This window comes from Panthera onca, chromosome C1 (genome assembly GCF_046562875.1).
Source record: "Panthera onca isolate mPanOnc1 chromosome C1, mPanOnc1 haplotype 2, whole genome shotgun sequence".
NCBI classification, from domain to species: Eukaryota; Metazoa; Chordata; class Mammalia; order Carnivora; family Felidae; genus Panthera; species Panthera onca.
The window spans coordinates 10135128-10153032 of record NC_138346.1 but is presented as its reverse complement, the minus strand read 5'-3'; the positions used below and the strand labels follow the sequence as shown (position 1 = coordinate 10153032).

The window sequence follows — 17905 nt, the reverse complement described above, 5'->3', positions numbered from 1 at the left end:
GATGTTCCCATGGATGCTCAACCGCCCGTGTTCATATTCTAAGTTCGTTCCTAAACACTTACACGAACTAAAAATATTAACATACGCACGCTACCACTTAATAATCAGAGCGTGGGTGTGTTGCTATATCATCTGTAGGATTAGGGACAGATGTTTGAGGGAAGAGAGGGAGAGGAAAGCATCTTAAACACTTTTTGCCTGAAATCCTCCCTCGCACCTGGTTTCAGGGACTTTTCCCTGGCCTTACCAAACATTCCCAAGTGAAAATAAAACAAATTAAAAAAAAAAAAAAATGACTCTGAGACTTGGGCGCGGCATTTGGATGCAAAATAGAATTGAATGTAGCGCCGTTCTAAGCTGCCTTCAAGTTCCTCAGGACAAAACTGCTGTTTGCTAAGGCCATTTCACTTGACCTCCACTGGACCCAGCACTTAGGAGACATTTCTTGGGGCCGCAGGTCCCCTGAACATCATGCCTACAAGCATTTCCAATGCACGTTCCAATGCACCTCAGCAGCCATGTGTGCTGCATGTCACGGGCAAGTTCTGGTGTAAATGCGGAAATGAGAATTCTTATCTCTCCCCCCCACCTTTCACGTTTAAAGGAATGGAGGGATGGGTCACTGGCAATCAGGAGGTCAGGAGGGCTCCTAGAAGGCACAGAAATGTACTCCTTGAAATATTTAAGATGTGAAAAACAATGACATTGACAATGAATAGCAAACCCAAAATGTTTTCTGTAATTTTAAAAGAACGAGGGACAAGCGCATCCTGGACTTGGTAACATTTATTCAATATTCTTTGAAATTAGCAAGAATCGGAAGAAGCACATATCAATCCAATACAGCCACGAACATGTCCTGGATGTAAATAAAGATGCATTATGAGAAATACACACCACGAAGGAACTAGTACTCTCTTATATTGACTACCTCTTAGCAACAAACAACTCCAACGTAAATTTAATTTACTCACAATATAAAAACCTTGACTTTTTAAAGAAAATATAGATTCGATGCGATCATAATTTGCCTCACCAGGCCCTTTCCCTATGCATGGTTTTCAAGGCCTAGCTTGGCCACCGTTACGAAAATGACAAAAACAAACTCAAAGGAACATTTCTGCAAGGTTCAACAAAACGGTGCAGAAATAATTTACTTACCCATGCACAGAATAAGGCAAAGGCTAATTTCATTCGGGTTAGGAATAATAAATGTAACTAGTTTCTTTTTCACGAAACAAACATTTCAGACTTCTTTTTAGGTGACGGCTATACTGTTATATGGGTCATACTCTACATGTGTTTCCTAACTACTCAGAAAGCTGGCACTCACAAGTCACATAGAAACTTCATGAAACACCATCTGGGTTTCATGACGGTGTCCACCGTGGAAGAAGCACGCACTAGTCGAAGCATACGGTTTAAAGAGCGGAAAGTACATTAAAACGTAGTCTATGGGTTTCACAAATTTCGTTTTTAAAATATTTTTTCCAAACTAAAAGCTGCAGAAAATTAGTTCTTCGATAGTCTACCGAAAACTCTTGAGCAGCTACCATTTCAAATTTAAGCTTTTTATTTTCTTAAAAATATTTAAATGAGGGTGGTAGCCCATCTTTTTTGAAAAATAATTCCCCCCCCCAAAAGAGATTACAAATCTTTTGTTTTAATCAGTGTGACCAGGGGCTTGTCATCGGGGCTGTAATCCTCATAGGCGATGGGGGTCACATCATACATCGCAGGCCGGGATTTCTTTCCAAACCTGAAACCACACAGAGAGAGAGAGGACTCTGGTTAGATGAACACTGGATGTCAAGCCTTACTGAAGGCAAGTGGTGAGAATAATTTAGATTCAAGAATCAGATGGAATGATAAACATACCCTGAGAAATACATTCCCTAGCAAGCACAGAAATTTAAGAGACCTGGATATAACACTGAACGAGCGGAGATATTAGTCTCCAGGGCAGGAGGTAAAAAAATGGATTTCATGAACCGTGGAGCCCAAATTAATGTTGAAGCTTCGAGGTTAAATCCTGGCAAAGCAGCCAGGCATGACAACTCTACAATAAGCTTCAAGAAAACGTGTATCTATTTGTCTTTTTCTTCTGAGACCCTTAACTATCTGGAGAGGCAAGTTTATTTCACATCCATTCTAGTGTCTGGAATACAGAATGGCGGGCGGTGCTCCCTGGACTATGGACAGACAGCCTCTCCCGTGGGACTTCCAGGAGAGCTGTAAAGGCTCAGAGGTCATCGGAGGTCCCACCGTAAGGAGAAGGGGATATGGGGGAAAGGACTTCAAATAAGGAGATGTTTGTCCACACCCTGCTACCCACCATCCAACCCCGCCCACCTGTTCCTCCCCACCCCCCACATACACACAAGCCATTGCCTTCTTTTCTCTGAGCACAAGCCATTGTCCCAAAAGATCTGTACATATCAAAATCCCCGCAACAGCAGGACTGATGCTTAGAAGCCAAGGGGTGTCAAAATCCAATTTCAGGACTTCCTGCCAAACCAGTCTTAAGATGGAGATTATGAAAATAAAGCCAATTCAACTTCTGGGTGGTCTCTTCGCACCGAAGACCTCACCTTCCCTAAGTCCCTGGAGTGCAGTATGACTTAAACAATCTTCCACACTTGCCCACCTCCCCTCCTCATTAGTAGAGACAACTCTTTTTAACTGTTTCAAGTCCAACGGATTCACAAAGGAAATACGTAAAGAATCTGAAATTTTAAAATGGTGGGTCGGATGGGCCCCAAACACTTCGAGGGGCTCATTTACCACAGCCTCCCCCCTACCCACCCCCACCCCCACCCCCATCCCTAGTTTTTCCTTTGCTTTCTTGGGAGGTCTGCCCTCTCACATACAGTGAGGAGTAGAAGAGAGTGGGAGATGAGAAAACATCGCATTCTCCATATGACCTTTGGTTCTTAAACATTCATCAATCTTTTGTGCCGATTCACTCAAGATTTACCGGTCTTCAGGGGCACAAAGGCATAAACCGTGCCAGATGGGCACCGGGCAAAATACAGACTAATGAGTTCATGCGTTCTGCCACCAAGAAATCCAAGGGTATTACCGAAAGATTAAAAAGCTTTCAATAAAATCACAGCTAAAACGTGAAGGCTCACTGAGGCCTGGGATTGTACATCCATAAACCTGGGTTGGAGTCCAGCCTGGAGTCTGTTTATCTAAATTGCACGAGGCCTGTGTATATCTGAGACCATGGGAAGGAACAAGAGTGTAGAAGCCAACTAGATCCGGATACTTTCTCCCAACGCTGCAAATTTCAGAAGCTACTTTAGGGCGCAAATATTTTGGCAATCTAGGTCTCATAAAATAGCTAGACCCATTGGTAACAATATACCACTGGTTTATTTTAAACAAAACAGGACAATCCCTGTGAAAAGCCCTCTTTCCATAGTAACCATGGGGCAGTTTCCTGATTTGATGGGAGGGCCAGCAAATCACACACAGCCTATTAATCAGTCGGCTGACCAAGAGGAAAAATCCAAGTGACTTAATAGGTTGAATATGTGTTTAAGATACCCATTTTATTTATTTAAAAAAAAATTTTAATGTTTATTTATTTTTGAGAGAGAGACAGAGAGTGAATGGAAGACGGGCAGAGAGAAGCAGAGACACAGAATCCGAAGCAGGCTCCAGGCTCTGAGCCATCAGCACAGAGCCCAAGCCAGGGCTTGAACTCACGAAGCGTGAGATCATGACCCGAACTGAAGTCAGACGCTTAGCCGACTGAGCCACCAGCCGCCCCAAGATACCCATTTCATTTTTTATGTGATTTCATAGTTTGAAGAAGAACCTGTTTCTTCAAAATCCAGAAAGTTAAATGCCTCCGTGTTATGCAATCTACCAGTAAGCTATAATTCAAAGGGCTGTGACCTTAAACTGCGGTCATGGGGCTGAATATCGACAGGGCAGGTTTGAGGAGGGGTGTTTGGGGTCCGCTGAGAAAAACGAGGCAAGGGCTGAACCCAGCCAGGAGTGGCCACACGGTCGACGTGGACAAGAACAAGGAGCCTCACTTCATATCTAGACAGGTAACTGGCTTTGTGCCCGGTGCTACTGAGATCGGCTCCACACCAGTATGGGAATGAAGTATAACGCTGGTTACAAAGGGAACTTGGCACTGTCTCAGAGCTGGAATCCCTTAACTCGCTCCCGAGAAGTCCATTCCACTTCCTCCAGGGACGTACAGGGGTCTCCACACAAAGTGAGGTAGCTACCACACAGAAGCTAACGTGGTTTTTAAAACACAATAGAGTGAACCAAGACTTCCCTTGAATCTCCTCCACCCATCACCGTGGCAAGCTTACATCGAGTAAAACGGGACTGTGCATTCATACTCACATTTATAATACCAATAGCTTTTTATAGTTTCCTGGTCTCCCAGAACTGGGTGGGTGTTAAGAAAGAAGCTGACACCTATAGAAGTCCATTTAAACTCTCAGACGCTGGGTGACTCAGCTGGTTAAGGGTCCCACTCTTGATTTCGGTCAAGTCCTGATCTCACGGTTCATGAGATGGATCCCCACATCGGGTGAGCCGACAGCGTGGAGCCTGCTTGAGATTCTCTCTCTCCCTCTCTCTCTCTGTCCCTCCCTGGCTCGCATGCTCGACTGATCCCTCTCTCTCCCAAGATAAATAAATAAACCTTAAGAAGAAACAAAAACTCTCAGGTACTAAACCAATATAAGAGCTTGCCTGTGTTATGGCAGGAATATTTATGTGACTATTCCTTCAAATAACATGCTGGGTTTTTTTTTCTTATCATAAAGGTACATTTTAAATGTAAAAAAAAATCTTTTTGGAAAATAAAGAAAATTATAATGTAGACCAGGGGTTAACAATCGATAGCCTGCAAACCAATTACAGCCTGTCGCCTGTTTTTAAATAAAGTTTGATTGGAACACAGTTGCACCCATTCATAATGTGTCTCTGCTACTTTCACACTATAAAGGCAGAGCTGAACAGTCACAGGCACCCAGAGAATACACGGTCTGAACCAGCTGAAATATTTTGCAGACCCTTGCTGAAGACCCTAAGAATCACTCATGGTCCCTCTCTCCAAAGGATTCAGCAGTGTGTCTGGCCATGTCAACAAAAACTAGAAGGCATGATGGAAGTTGTGGCCACGATAGCATTAATGTCACTGACATCCCAAAGATTATCTGGTGACAAGTCTTGCCCACGTTATTTCACTAAAACATACTGCAGCCAATTCTCAGGCAGATCGAGACCGTGCTCTCTTCCAGTTCATGTGCCCCTGGAAGTCAAGAGCTAAAACACCACCACAGGGAAAGCAGGCGGATCTGACCTTGAGAAAGGCCCAAAGCCAGAGATGCTCTTTGAGCAAACGTGACCGGGTCCTCTCTCAGCTTCCCTGGTTCTGTTTTGTGCGACCAGGTGCTTAGCGCTGGGGCAGCAGGGAGCAATCTGCAGCCAAGATGTGACCTCGCTCCAGAGCCCGGAATGCCCGTGCGCTCCCACTGGTCAGCTGCAAACTCTCTCCGGCCCAAGGGGTCAGCAAAGCAGCCACAGAACACACGACTCTTAATCAGAGAGAGAAAGGGGCTCCTCACAGCCCAGCACCGGCATCAACTGAGAGCTGACATCGGAATCACCAGACGCTGCCTCGGTCACTCGTGAATGCCACAGGTGACCCACTCAGTATTCGTCCCGCGTGGCTGCTCAGCTGATGGCATTCAGATCCCATGTCACCTCCGGGCCAGCAGCTGGGAGACAGGCTGGGAAGTGGGAGCAAGTTACAGGTCACTGCTGAAAACTAGGGAGGAGGTAATAGCGAAAAGGGTTAATTTTTTTTCAATGCTTTTCTAGGGTTTCCAGGAAAAAGGAGTGAAAAGGGGCCAACCAGCCAGAGACCCAGCCAGGACCTCTAGACAGCCAGGCTGTAGAAACCACAGGTCGTAGCTGAGTAAACGTTTATGAGGGAACGTTCCAGATATCGGGGAAGGTATTGTGTTAATTTCAGTGGCTTTATCGGTAGTCACCGGTGCATGGAGGAGCTTACTGGTTAGGAATTCTGCAGTAAATATTTTTGATACAAATCAGCACCAAATAAGAACCGGGTCTGTAAATGCTTTTAAGTTAATTCTTTCCTTCCAAGACTATCCAGCTAAATATCTTCCTAGCGGGCTATCTAAGCAGGAAGCTCAGAAGAATCTATCCTTAACTATGCTGGGGCTGAAATAAACTACTCCTCTTGAACACAAAAGGATCTTGGCCAGAGATCCCTCCGGGGGTGGAGGGAACCTGATTTCTTGGGTCTCCCAACACACCCCGGTGTCGCGCCGCCGATGCCGCTCCTTCCCGGTGAACTCAGCACCTCCGGGAACAGAGGGAGAAGACTCTTGAGCAACAGAGGAGCTTGCCTCCTCGCCTCCACTTTTTACAGCTTTCACCTCTCACCCGGTGACTTCGGAGAACCTCCGGCACGCCTGGGAGGCTGCTGCCCTGGAATGACGTCACCTCTCGGGCAGGTCAAGACATCCCGCACCAATCCCTGACAGAGACCGTCCTGTCACTACAGACCTCAGATTGTAGGAAGGAGGGTCTACTATGTGCCAGCACCTGCTGGAGACGGAAAGAAAACGGCCCTTTGTGTACAGGCTGGCGGACGAGTCAAATAAACAAGACGTGCAGGGACTGGCCTCAGGGCTTCCCGGAGGCTGTGCTGTTAAGCTGACCCTTAAAGGAAGGAGTCAGTGATGAGCAGCACGTAGGGCCTGACTCAGAATTGGTTTGGGGATTTCCTTGCGCAGAAAGCAAACTTTCTGAACCTCGTAGCCTCTGTACCGTTCAGACGGAATCCGGAGCTGCGTGTGTTTTGATCAAGACGACTACACGGCCTCCCAACAGAGGTATTGCAGCTACTAGCTCTCATGACCCCAATCTGAAGACACCGAGCTCAGCCCGCTCTTTACTACAGCACAGACTTCCTGAATTGTGCACTTTAGATCATTCTAGCAATTAAAAGAGAAAACAGCTTTCCTTTAACAAACACTGGCGCGCTCGTTTTTGTACTAAATATCCTGTGCAAAAATAAAATATGGGGGCGCCCGGGTGGCTCAGTCGGTTAAGCGTCCAACTTCGGCTCAGGTCATGATCTCACGGTTTGTGAGTTTGAGCCTCGCATCAGGCTCTGTGCTGACAGCTTAGAGCCCGGAGCCTGCTTCGGATTCAGTGTCTCCCTCCCTCTCTCTCAAAAATAAATAATAATTTTAAAAAGTTTTTTAAAAGTAAAAAAAAGTTAGATTAGCTGATTTTGTTAGTGTTATAGATTTGGAGAATACATAGGATGTTATCTCTTTATACAAGCCTTTACTATTTGTAATTTAATTTGATTGCCTTGACTAAGGGAGACATGACTTTTCGCTATTCAGGGACCAGTGTTTGCAGAGGCTTGAATGGTCTGTGTGAAACAGAGTCAAGTAATGGGGTGGCTGGGACTAAATGCCACACTTCGGACACCCGACTCCTGCTTTCTCTGTGGCACCACTGGTGTGGTACCTCGTCCCTCCAGGAGTCTTTCCTCCAGAAAAGGACATCGTTTTCTAGAATATGTACACCAACAGCAGAATGAAAGCTGTTTGTCATTCCTTAAGGAAGACGCTAAATCGAATGTCACTGCTTACCTATGCTGTTTGGAGAGCACAGCTAAAGACGTTCCAAAAAGCAATCATCAAAAAACGTTTCCTACACAGTGATTAAGAATCGGCTATTTATAGCACGGATAAACACAAATTAAATGAATGAATGTATTCAATGCAAACAGTAAGCTACAGCAAATTATAAAGCAGCCCAATTATCTGTCCCCAGTATGCCTTGAACCTATGCTTTCGTCTATGAAATCCTCTTTGCAGGTGTGGATTCCTGTTCGCAACACCACCCGCCTCCCAGGAACGCACCCAGATGGCAGCGGGCTCTCCCCTCCTCCCCCCTCCCTTCCCCACGCAGCCCACCTGGCATGCCGGATGGAGGCGATGGCGTTGCTGAACTCGCTGTCGATGCTGCGGCAGTTATAGAACTCCTCGTAGGCTGGCCGGGAAGAGCCCTGGTACTCGATGCGGCTGATGCGGCAAATGCCCACGATGAGGATGATGAGCATCAGGATGAAGGCGACGCAGAGGGCCCCGATGATGATGTAGAGGGAGTGCCGGGGCATGTTGGTGAGGCTCTCCGCCATGTGACCTGACTTCCACTGCAGGTCTGGGGCGAAAGTAAGCAAAGGCCTGGGTGTGAGGTGTGACCTTTGTAACAGGAAGGTCTTCACTGACCTTGCTTCAGCAACCTAAAATACAAGGGCCACCCCAACTGGGAAGAATTATTTTCTATGGATAACCCAGATCAAGGGCTAATGTCCTTAACATACAAGAGCCTCTTACGAATCATTAAGAAAAACCAGGAACACACCATAGAAAATGGGCAAAAATATAAAAAGGAATCTACCGGGGCACCTGGGTGGCTCAGTCGGTTGAGCGTCTGACTTCGGCTCAGGTCAGGATCTCGTGGCTCGGGAGTTCGAGCCCCGCGTCGGGCTCTGTGCTGACAGCTCAGAGCCTGGAGCTTGCTTTGGATTCTGTGTCTCCCTCTCTCTCTCTCTCTGCCCCTCCCCTGTTCACGCTCTGTCTCTCTCTCTCTCTCTCAAAAATGAATAAACTTAAAAAAAAAATTTAAAAAGGAATCTACCAAAGACACACAAATAGAAAATTATTTACTTTCATAATTCTTTAAAAATGCAATTCCTCTATCCATTCCAAACAGTATTTAAAATATTTGATAACCACAGCTGAGGGCACCTGGGTGGCTTGGTCAGTTGAGCATCGGACTTCGGCTCAGGTCATGATCTCACGGTCCATGGGTTAGAGCCCCGCGTCAGGCTCTGTGCGGACAGCTCGGAGCCTGGAGCCTGTTTCAGATTCTGTGTCTCCCTCTCTCTCTGCCCCTCCCCTGTTCATGCTTTGTCTCTCTCTGCCTCAAAAATAAATAAACCTTAAAAAAAATTTTTTTAAATAAATAAAATATTTGATAACCACAGCTGATATGTGTGCAGAAATGAGGATGTGCAAATTGATACTCAACCCTTGTGTAGACTTAATGGACCCGGAAATTCCAACTTTTAGAATTTATGCTGGGGAAATTGTCCTATAAATGCGTAAAGCCCTATATACAAGGACGTTCATCTGAGCATCAGAACTTTTAAATGTTAAATGGCCAAATACTATACATTTAGAAAAAGGTTCATTAAATAAGCACAACCCCCAGGTACCCACCACTCAAAGTTAATACTGTTCAAAGTTAATAAAGTTCGTATTGAACCATTTTTGCTTTAGATTGTTATTCAGGTTTTTTTTTAAAGAAATAAAATGTTATAGCTATAGCCAGAGGCCCTACCCCCACACTCTCTCTCTGTCCCACAAGTAGACAAAACAATTTATAAAAGAAAAATAAAAAGGGAAACAACTTAAATACTCAACTCTTAGTGAGATGGAGAGATGTTTTCTTTTTTTAAGTTTATTTATTTATTTTGAGAGAGAGAGTGTGTGTGTGTGAGAGCACGAGCATAGGAGGGGCAGAGAGAGGGAGAGAGAGAATCCCAAGCAGGCTCTGCACTGTCAGCACAGAGCTCAATGCGGGGCTCCAACTCACGAGCTGCGAGAACATGACCTGAGTCAAAATCAAGAGTTGGATGGCTAATCGACTGGGCCATCCAGGCGCCCCAAGAGATGTTTTGTTCCAACAAGAGAACAAAAGCAGTTGGCCAAACAGGACCTACCCATATAGTACAGTCACATGTGAACTCAAAGTGCCTAACTCTACACTGAAAAGCTCAAGACAGAGTGATAATAATGACGAACATTAAGCTCTTTGAAAACATCTCACTTAATCATTACAACCAACTGAAGATCCATTATTTTCTCTCTCTGCTTTATAGGAAATTGGCATCACCAGCTGGGTGAGCTCAAATCTAGACCCAAGTCTGCCTCACCCAGGAACACACTGACAATAGAGGTCAATGGGAGGCAGAATCACAAGTGATTTTTATTTCCTTCATTATACTTCTCCGTCTTTTCCAGCTTCTTTCAAAAGAATAATGTATTCCTTTTATAAAAATATTTAAAAATCAGCAATAAATTAGTTGAAGAAAACATCCATGGGATTATCTTCCAGCATAACAGTGGAAGAAGTGTGGGCCTTGGGATCACGCCAACCTTGCCTTCAATCCTAGCTGCAACGTTTACTTGACCTCCCTGAGACTTCGTTTCTTCATTTATAAGATGAAAATAGCAACACGTACCCCATGGCTTATTGTAGGCACAAGTTAGAAAACATGCGAAGAAAAGTAAGAAAGTCTGCTGCTGGGCATGTGGTGGGTGGTCCTAAAAAGGAGCAGGTGTCACGGTGGAAGAGAGATAAAGGATAAGGAGAAGCAGGACACTGCCCTCTGAGGCACGCACTGTGAGCTCAGGATTACTGAGCAATGCTCTGGGCCCTTTCAAAAAACACCAACCTGTATGAGCAGGAAAATAAATGGACGAATGGGACATAATCTCATGCCTGGCACAGGTCAAGAGTGTCAAAGTATGAACTGTTTACAGACCTGCACACATGTGGAATGTTCTGGATAATGTGAACAGGACTTGAAAGGAAGTTTGGAAAATAAAAAGGGCTACATAAGACCAAAGAGAAGCCAAGTTCGTGTGGGAAAGGGATGCCTTCTGTGCTGGACTCACAGCACCAGCACCTCGAGACGACTGGTTTCACATTAGGACTACGGGAGCCTGAAAATGGGATTCAGGGGTGGGTGTGTGGACGGGCCCGTCTTCCCGTGAAATGCTCGGACTCTTCTCACTGGGCCAAACTCTGCGGGAATGTGTGCGATGTGCGGGCACATACATACACACTCACCCAAGCTACATCTTCAGTGACCACGGAATCTGAGAACCGGCTATGCTTTACCTTGAATGGTTACAATCTGAAGAAGAGCACAGGGAGACACCCAAACAAGGCCAAGTGTGCAGATCCCCTTTCTAGAAGCCTAACGGAAAAGGGACTCATGCCCCCAAACCTGATGGCTCCTGAGAGTTTGAGAAGAATGAGATGAGTGAAGTGTGTTCACACCCAGAACTTCAGACTCCTGAGTTTTTACCAAGACCCCTGAGGTCTGGTTTTGCCAGGTGAGCTTGGTTGCCTGAGCTCACGAGGTCCGTGCAGCAGTGAGACTGACCATGACCGCAGTCCCGGCTCTGTCCGAACCAGCTCACATATGGCCAGAGGGACTGACAGAAATCACGGCAAGTGAACGGTCGCCACGGAGGGGAGAAGGTGTTTTGTGAAACGAGAACGAAGCCTCCGTCCCGGATCAGAGGCATTTAATTTGGCAATGCCTGGTTCACACTGAGAGTCACTCATTCTTCTGGCTGGAAGAAAAGCAGGACTCACTTGATTTGCAACTATTCTCTTCTCTGAAAAATTCAGTTGTAGGCTGGAGTCCAACGCTCAGACCTCACCGTAACAGCCACTTAGCATCACCGCAAGGGCAGCCAGCGATGTTTCTACTCCGACTTGGGAGAGGGCTCCGCTCCCATTGCTATGGCAGGGCCACGTGCGTTCCCGCTGAGCCCTCACAGTTGATTTCGAACTTCATGTGAATAGCTCACTCGTATCAACTGTGTATCCACAGCGAGCACACAACCCACAGCGGTCCGGCCGCTACCGTGGACAGACAACGGCGCTGGGTTACGTGCTCAGCACGGCGTCCCAGGCCTGAGCTGCCTATGCTGTGTACGTTTCTGGCCATCTGCTCTACTTCGCCAAACTCTGCATTCCAGGCTGTTTGAACCTTTGGGAAAACGTTCTTGAAATTCCTCTGAAAAGCTCTGCTTCCTCCTCCCCCTACCCCCACTTTTTTTTTTCCTACGTTACTGTCGGCTGAAATTTTTCTGGTAGAAGTGAATGTGGCTGCTTTACTCACTAATCGGGTTGGAACCAGGCTGGATCTGAGTAAATCCAACCTCGGTCTGGAAGCATCAAGAGGATCTGCACCAGGTGGCCGAAGCTGTCACCTCCAGTCCTGGCGTAAGTCATGAGACCCTCACGAGCTATCACTTTGGCACATCCCAGAGTCCCGCTGCATGAACCATTCACTATGCCAGCTACAGCACAGCTCAGAGAGGAGCTGTGCACCGGAAGATGCTCGATGGAATGATCCCATCAGCCCCAACAGGTGCATGAGCAGGGACACGTGCACACAAACTGCCTGCTTATGGGTCTGCGAGACCATTTGTATCTAGGTTTCAAACTCAGTTTGTTTAAGGTTTTGTGTTTTCCACAGTGTGTTTGCATTTACCTGTCAATTGTAACGTAGCCCTTGGAGCTAGGGAGAGAGGCTGGACTTAAGCAGCTGCACGGGGTCAAACAGACCACCTGTGGCCAGGATGAGACTAAAACCAGACCCAGCAACAACCACCACTCCACCGAAGGAGACACCATTAGATTTATAAATTTCATTCTAGAACACATTGCCTAGATCTGTTTTTTAATTTACCTACGTGAACGTAGCCAGGCTCGTTCATGTGTTCACCTATATTATTTAAAAAGAGAGTGAGTGTGCGATGTGTGGACATCAGACAGCTAGATAACTTTTGAGACCATCTGCTGCTAGACTAATTGAGAGGAGGGCTTTCAAATTACCTTCTGCTTTCCATAGCTAAGAGTTATTTGGACAAGCAAGGCAGTCAATGAGATCGCAAAAGATTAAGAGCTCTCATTAAACTTCAGAAGAGGACAGCGTAGGAAAGGAATGGAAAGAAAAGCTCACCTCTTTCATAGGATCTGCTTGCTGAACAGCCATTAATTGGAAACCTACTATGTGCCAGGCATGGCACTAGATGCTGGGATAAAGAGCGAGGGAAAGTACACAGTTGGCTCCTGGAGTTCCCCATCTTTTGAGGGGTACAGAGACCAAAGAAATGATCCCATAGTAGCTGTAGACATACAAGTGTGCCAAGCCAATCAAGGACCACCTCCACGGTGCTACTGGAAAGGACAAGGCAAATCTCCATCTAATTGGGGAATGAGAATTGCTCTAGAAGTAAGGGTCTGTAGGAAGCTGGGCTCTCCACGTAAGTAGGTAAAAACCAGAGTTGAGGGAGACCAGGGAGAACATGGTCCCAGGAAAAGACCCCGGGGAAGGGGGGAAGATGGGGAACAGGACAAGAGACTGGAAGGGCGACAAGGTGGCTGCTCGAGGGAGCGAGGGAGCGAGCCAGGGGTGGGCTGAGTGAGGAGCTCCCTCCCGTGGCCCCACAGGCAATCGTGTGGCCTTTGGTCTTCAGTTATAAATGCAATTTAATAGGAGCTCAGCACTGGCAGGGAGAGAAACTGGTGGGGAGAAGGGTCTGAGTATTCAGATTTGCACGTTGAAAAGATGCCTCTTCCAGATGCAACCATGTGGATGAATGAGTTTGAGGACATTGTGCTAAGTTGAAACAGGTCGGATAAAGAAAGACAGATATGGTGTAAGCTGGTTTATATATGGATCTAAAGAAAAAAAGAAAGCTGAACTCATAGTAACAGAGAGTGGAATGGTGGTTAACAGAGGCTGGGATGTGAGGGACAAGGGGAGATTAAAAAAAAGAAGAAGAAATAAAGAAAGTGGAATGGTGATTGCCAGGGCTGGGGGAAGGGGTCACAGGGAGTTAGGGCTTAATGGGGACAGAGTTTTGGTTTTTCAAGATGAAAAGCGTTACAAAGATGGATGGTAGTAAGGGCTGCACAACAGTATGAATGTACTTGATATCACTGAACCATACACTTGAAAACGATTAAGATAGTTAATTTCATGTTATGTGTATTTTGCCACAATAAAAATAACTGGAAAAATTAAAAAGAAAAAAGACCACATACTTTTAGAAAACAAAAAGAAGGGGCACCTGAGTGGCTCAGCTGGTTAAGCATCTGACTCTTGATCTCAGCTCAGGTCATGGTCTCACAGTTCATGAGTTCAAACCCCACATCAGGCTCTGCACTGACAGTGTGGAGACTGCCTGGGATTCTGTCTCTCCCTCTCTCTGCCCCTTCCCCGCCTGCACTCTCTCTTACTCTCTCTCAAAATAAATAAATGAACTTAAAAACAAAAAGGAAATAAAAGGTGCTTCTGGCTGCATATAAAGAAAGGGTTTGATGGGCTAGATTGGAAGCCACGTGGTGTTAAAACAATGAGGTAGATCTGCATAAACCAACATGGACAAATATTCTATATATTACAAATATCAATATATTGTTAATCATAAAAGCAAGATGCTGAACAGTATGTATAGAATAGTTCCATTTTTATGGGAGGAAAAAAAAGGACTTACAATATTGACCAAATGCATCTCGAAAAATAAACAATAAATGGCTAATAATTGTTACATTTGGGGAGTAAAGCAGAGATCTGGATGAGAAGGAAGGTTAATTTTAATTTTTAAAATATCCTGGTTTATACAAAAATGAGAACCAAAGAACCCAACCAACATAGCCATGTGATGAGTTTCTTTAACCATTATGAAATTCCATGCATTTTGGGGAGGAGGATCCCAAGAGGGTCCCCTCTTCCCTCGGTTCCCAGAGCAGCCTGTACAAAACCTACAGAAACCCCACCACCTACGATGAGCCACCCTTGGATTATGATGAGCTCCTGAAGGCAGGGGCTGCTTTATTAACCTTTATGTCCTGGGTGTAGTGTTCAGTGTTGATAGTAAGAGGCCCTTGATTATTAGTTGAATTATAAATCCAGGATGGCCTGTTTGCCTATTTGTAGAATATCATTAATTTAATAGTTGAGGCAGAGATTCAATTGTTCAATGCACTTACCTGTCCAACTGTCAGTCAGCAAGATTAACTGTAACGCTAACTGTAGAAACCTCACAGTTCCTACACAGGTGACACAAAACACCACTATATAAACATTTATAGGAATTATGGTTTTTTAGACCTTGATTCTAGGAAGGCAAAATTTTTATTAAAATCCAAAGCCAAAATTGTTATCCGTCTCAGGTGGCAAGAGTCGAGAGCAGACAAATTTCACTAGGTTGTTTTGGTACTTTCCGGAACTTAAGGTTTGCATTTGCTTCAGGGTACATATAAAACACAACAACTATTTAAATGATCCTTTTAGATAGTTCTGGGTCAGTTTTCTTGGTGGTTTTGATCAATCTTTGTGGTCTGCTAGATTTTTACTCCTTATTACTGACTAGGGGACAGATAATAACTCTAAAGGGGCGAGTTTCTAGGTTAATCGATGTGTAGCGAAGGAGAAAGTTGTGCTAAAATCTGAAAGGCGAGCACTCCAGGCATAGGGCGGCAGATAGGTAAAGGCCTTGAAGGCAGGAATGAACTTGACCTATCCGAGGAAGTGAAAGCAGGATGATGTGGCTGAAGCAGAATGAGCAAGGGAGGGAGGCAGGCGATGTGGCCTCCAGAGGCAGAAGTGAGGCTGATGGGAAGCTCCCGGACCACCTCTGACAACTCACAGGCCTCCCTGCTATGGAGCCTATGTGGGCTATGATTCTCCCTCTTCTCTGCATACATCTGAGCTTTCCTGTTGAGATCTACCCATCCGACCTTGCACCATCCAGATACCCTCCTCTTGGTTTCTGGACATTTGAGAAGATCACAGATAATTCAGCGTTAGAAAGGGACCTCAAAGGGATGGGACCTGAAGCCTCTTGAATCTTCCCTGGCCACTCTACTTCCACTCCTGGTCCTTAGATCCATCCCATTTGATTCAGACCCAGTTCTCTAGACACTGGCCATCAGCTACATGTCACAGCAAACCTCAAATGCACATTTTTCATTCTGACCTTCGGGTCAAGGATGGAAGCATCCAACACTGGAACCCAGCTGAGCCTAATCTGTGATGACACTGATTTTAGCGCCTTTGGTCTAATGGAGAGGCAGAAATGAGATCACCAAATGCAAAGTGCTATTCTGGGCAAACGGGGAGCCCAAGTGTGGACCAAGATGTCTGATGGGCCCTCTTGCATCCAGCCACTCAGTGTGGCCCATGCCCTTGGCACTCATCATCCAAAAAGACAGTTGCCGAAGGTTGGTCCTCCCAAGGAGTAGTTCATGGTACATGAGCCACAGTAAACTAGCATTTATTTAGTGCCTACTGCATTGCAGAAATCTGCACATATTTGCCTCCTTTGATCCTCACAGCATTTCCCCATCACTGTCTTGTAAGGTGAGAATGATGAGACTCCATGAGATACATTTGCTTGTCCAGGTTACACAGCTGGAGTATGATGGACCTTGAATTTGAAGTCAACTTTTAAACTTTTCATTTTCCATTCTTGTATATCTTTTGCCTATATTATCATCACTGGAATGAAGTAAAATTTAGATTTTTTATAATTATAGGACTTCACTTAAAGCTTCTTGAGGGCATCTCGTGTGTCCCTGACTTCTTATCCATACTTTCTTATATACTTATCTTCATAATTAAGATTTAAAAGTTATAGGAGTACCTGGGTGGCTCAGTTGGTTAAGCATCTGACTCTTGGCTTGGGCTCAGGTCGTGATCTACGGTTCAGAGTTCGAGTCCCCCCCCGCCCCGGCCCCCGTCTCCCTGTGTCTCTCTCTCTCAAAATAAATAAGTAAACTTTTTTAAAAAAAGATTTAAAAGTTATAAGTAGATATTATTCTGCCCTAAGGCACAAAATTTGTCATTTCTAACAGAATTACCAAATTTTAGAATGAAATCTGGCCCCAGTTTACTGATAAGTAAACTGAATGTCAGCATGATTCAATGCAGCCACACAATCAGTGTTATGCCAGGGGAAGAACCAAGGTCCTGCTGACCTAAGTCTGGGATGCTTTCCACCAGACTGGACTTAACATCTTATACCTACTCTTGCCTTAACATCCTACACCAGCTCATAGCCATTAGCATCCCTTTCTATATCTTTCCTCAGCACAAGAGTATTTCCCACCCATCTTCGGCAAGGCCAGTTGGTCCTAAGACCACACTGTCTAGGGGTGCTTAGGAAAGTTGGTGACGGAGAGACCTAAAAATAACTACCTTCTTTCCCTCTCAGTCTCTCAACCAAAAGCAAAGACAAAGAGTGAGCTGGTAGGAGCCCCAATAATATTACCAGTCACACTGATACCGAAGAATGTGACCTTCCTCCTCAGACACATGAAGAATGAGACAGGCCCATGCAGCCACAGGCAGTGCTGGCCCCCCTTGGAGAGCTTATTCTTGAAACACAGAATAGAGGAAGAGAGGTAACCAGCAGCCAGCCCTGGAAGGAGACAGACAGACAGACAGACAGACAAATGGGGCTATCTCTATATATTTGCCTCCTTCCAAACTCACACAATAGATGAACTATCTCTACCTGAAGAAAAGATGGGGAGGGATGAGAGAGCCCAGGGGGGAGCTTTTATGGAAGATCCACTGTCCCGATGAATTTCAATTAGAAGAAAATACGTCTCATAGTTGAATTTTTAGCAGTTTCCAAAACAATGGAAAACCCAACAGACACATTATTTTAAAAAAAATTTTTAATGTTTCTATTTGAGAAAGAGATAGAAGTGGAGGGGCAGAAAGAGAGAGGGAGAGAGAGCATCCTAAACAGGTTCTATGCTGTCAGCACAGAGCCCAATGCACAGCTTGAACTCACAAGCCTTGAGATCATGACCTGAGCCAAAATCAAGAGTCGGATGGCTTAACCGACTGAGCCGCCTGGGGGTCCCGCAGATACATTATTTTAATACATATCTTGATTATGACATTTTCAAACTTCTGGGAGCTCATCTTTAGAGAACAATTTGCTCTCAGCAGCTCAAAATATTTTTTCGGGTTTTCTTTTAC

The 17905-nt window shown here is 45.3% G+C and overlaps 1 protein-coding gene across 1 annotated transcript in view; it reads right to left on the bottom strand.

Annotated features, from left to right (window-relative positions):
• Nucleotides 1–770: 770 nt before the first annotated feature.
• Nucleotides 771–17905, bottom strand: part of DNER (delta/notch like EGF repeat containing) — a 317354-nt gene continuing 300219 nt past the window's right edge. Inside the window, exons 12-13 of the mRNA XM_078450803.2 lie at nt 8007–8253; nt 771–1759 (exon numbers count right to left, since the gene is read on the bottom strand). Of these exons, the coding sequence (XP_078306929.2) occupies nt 1648–1759; nt 8007–8253 (359 nt within the window). The 3' untranslated portion in view covers nt 771–1647. The remainder of the gene's footprint in view (nt 1760–8006; nt 8254–17905) is intronic.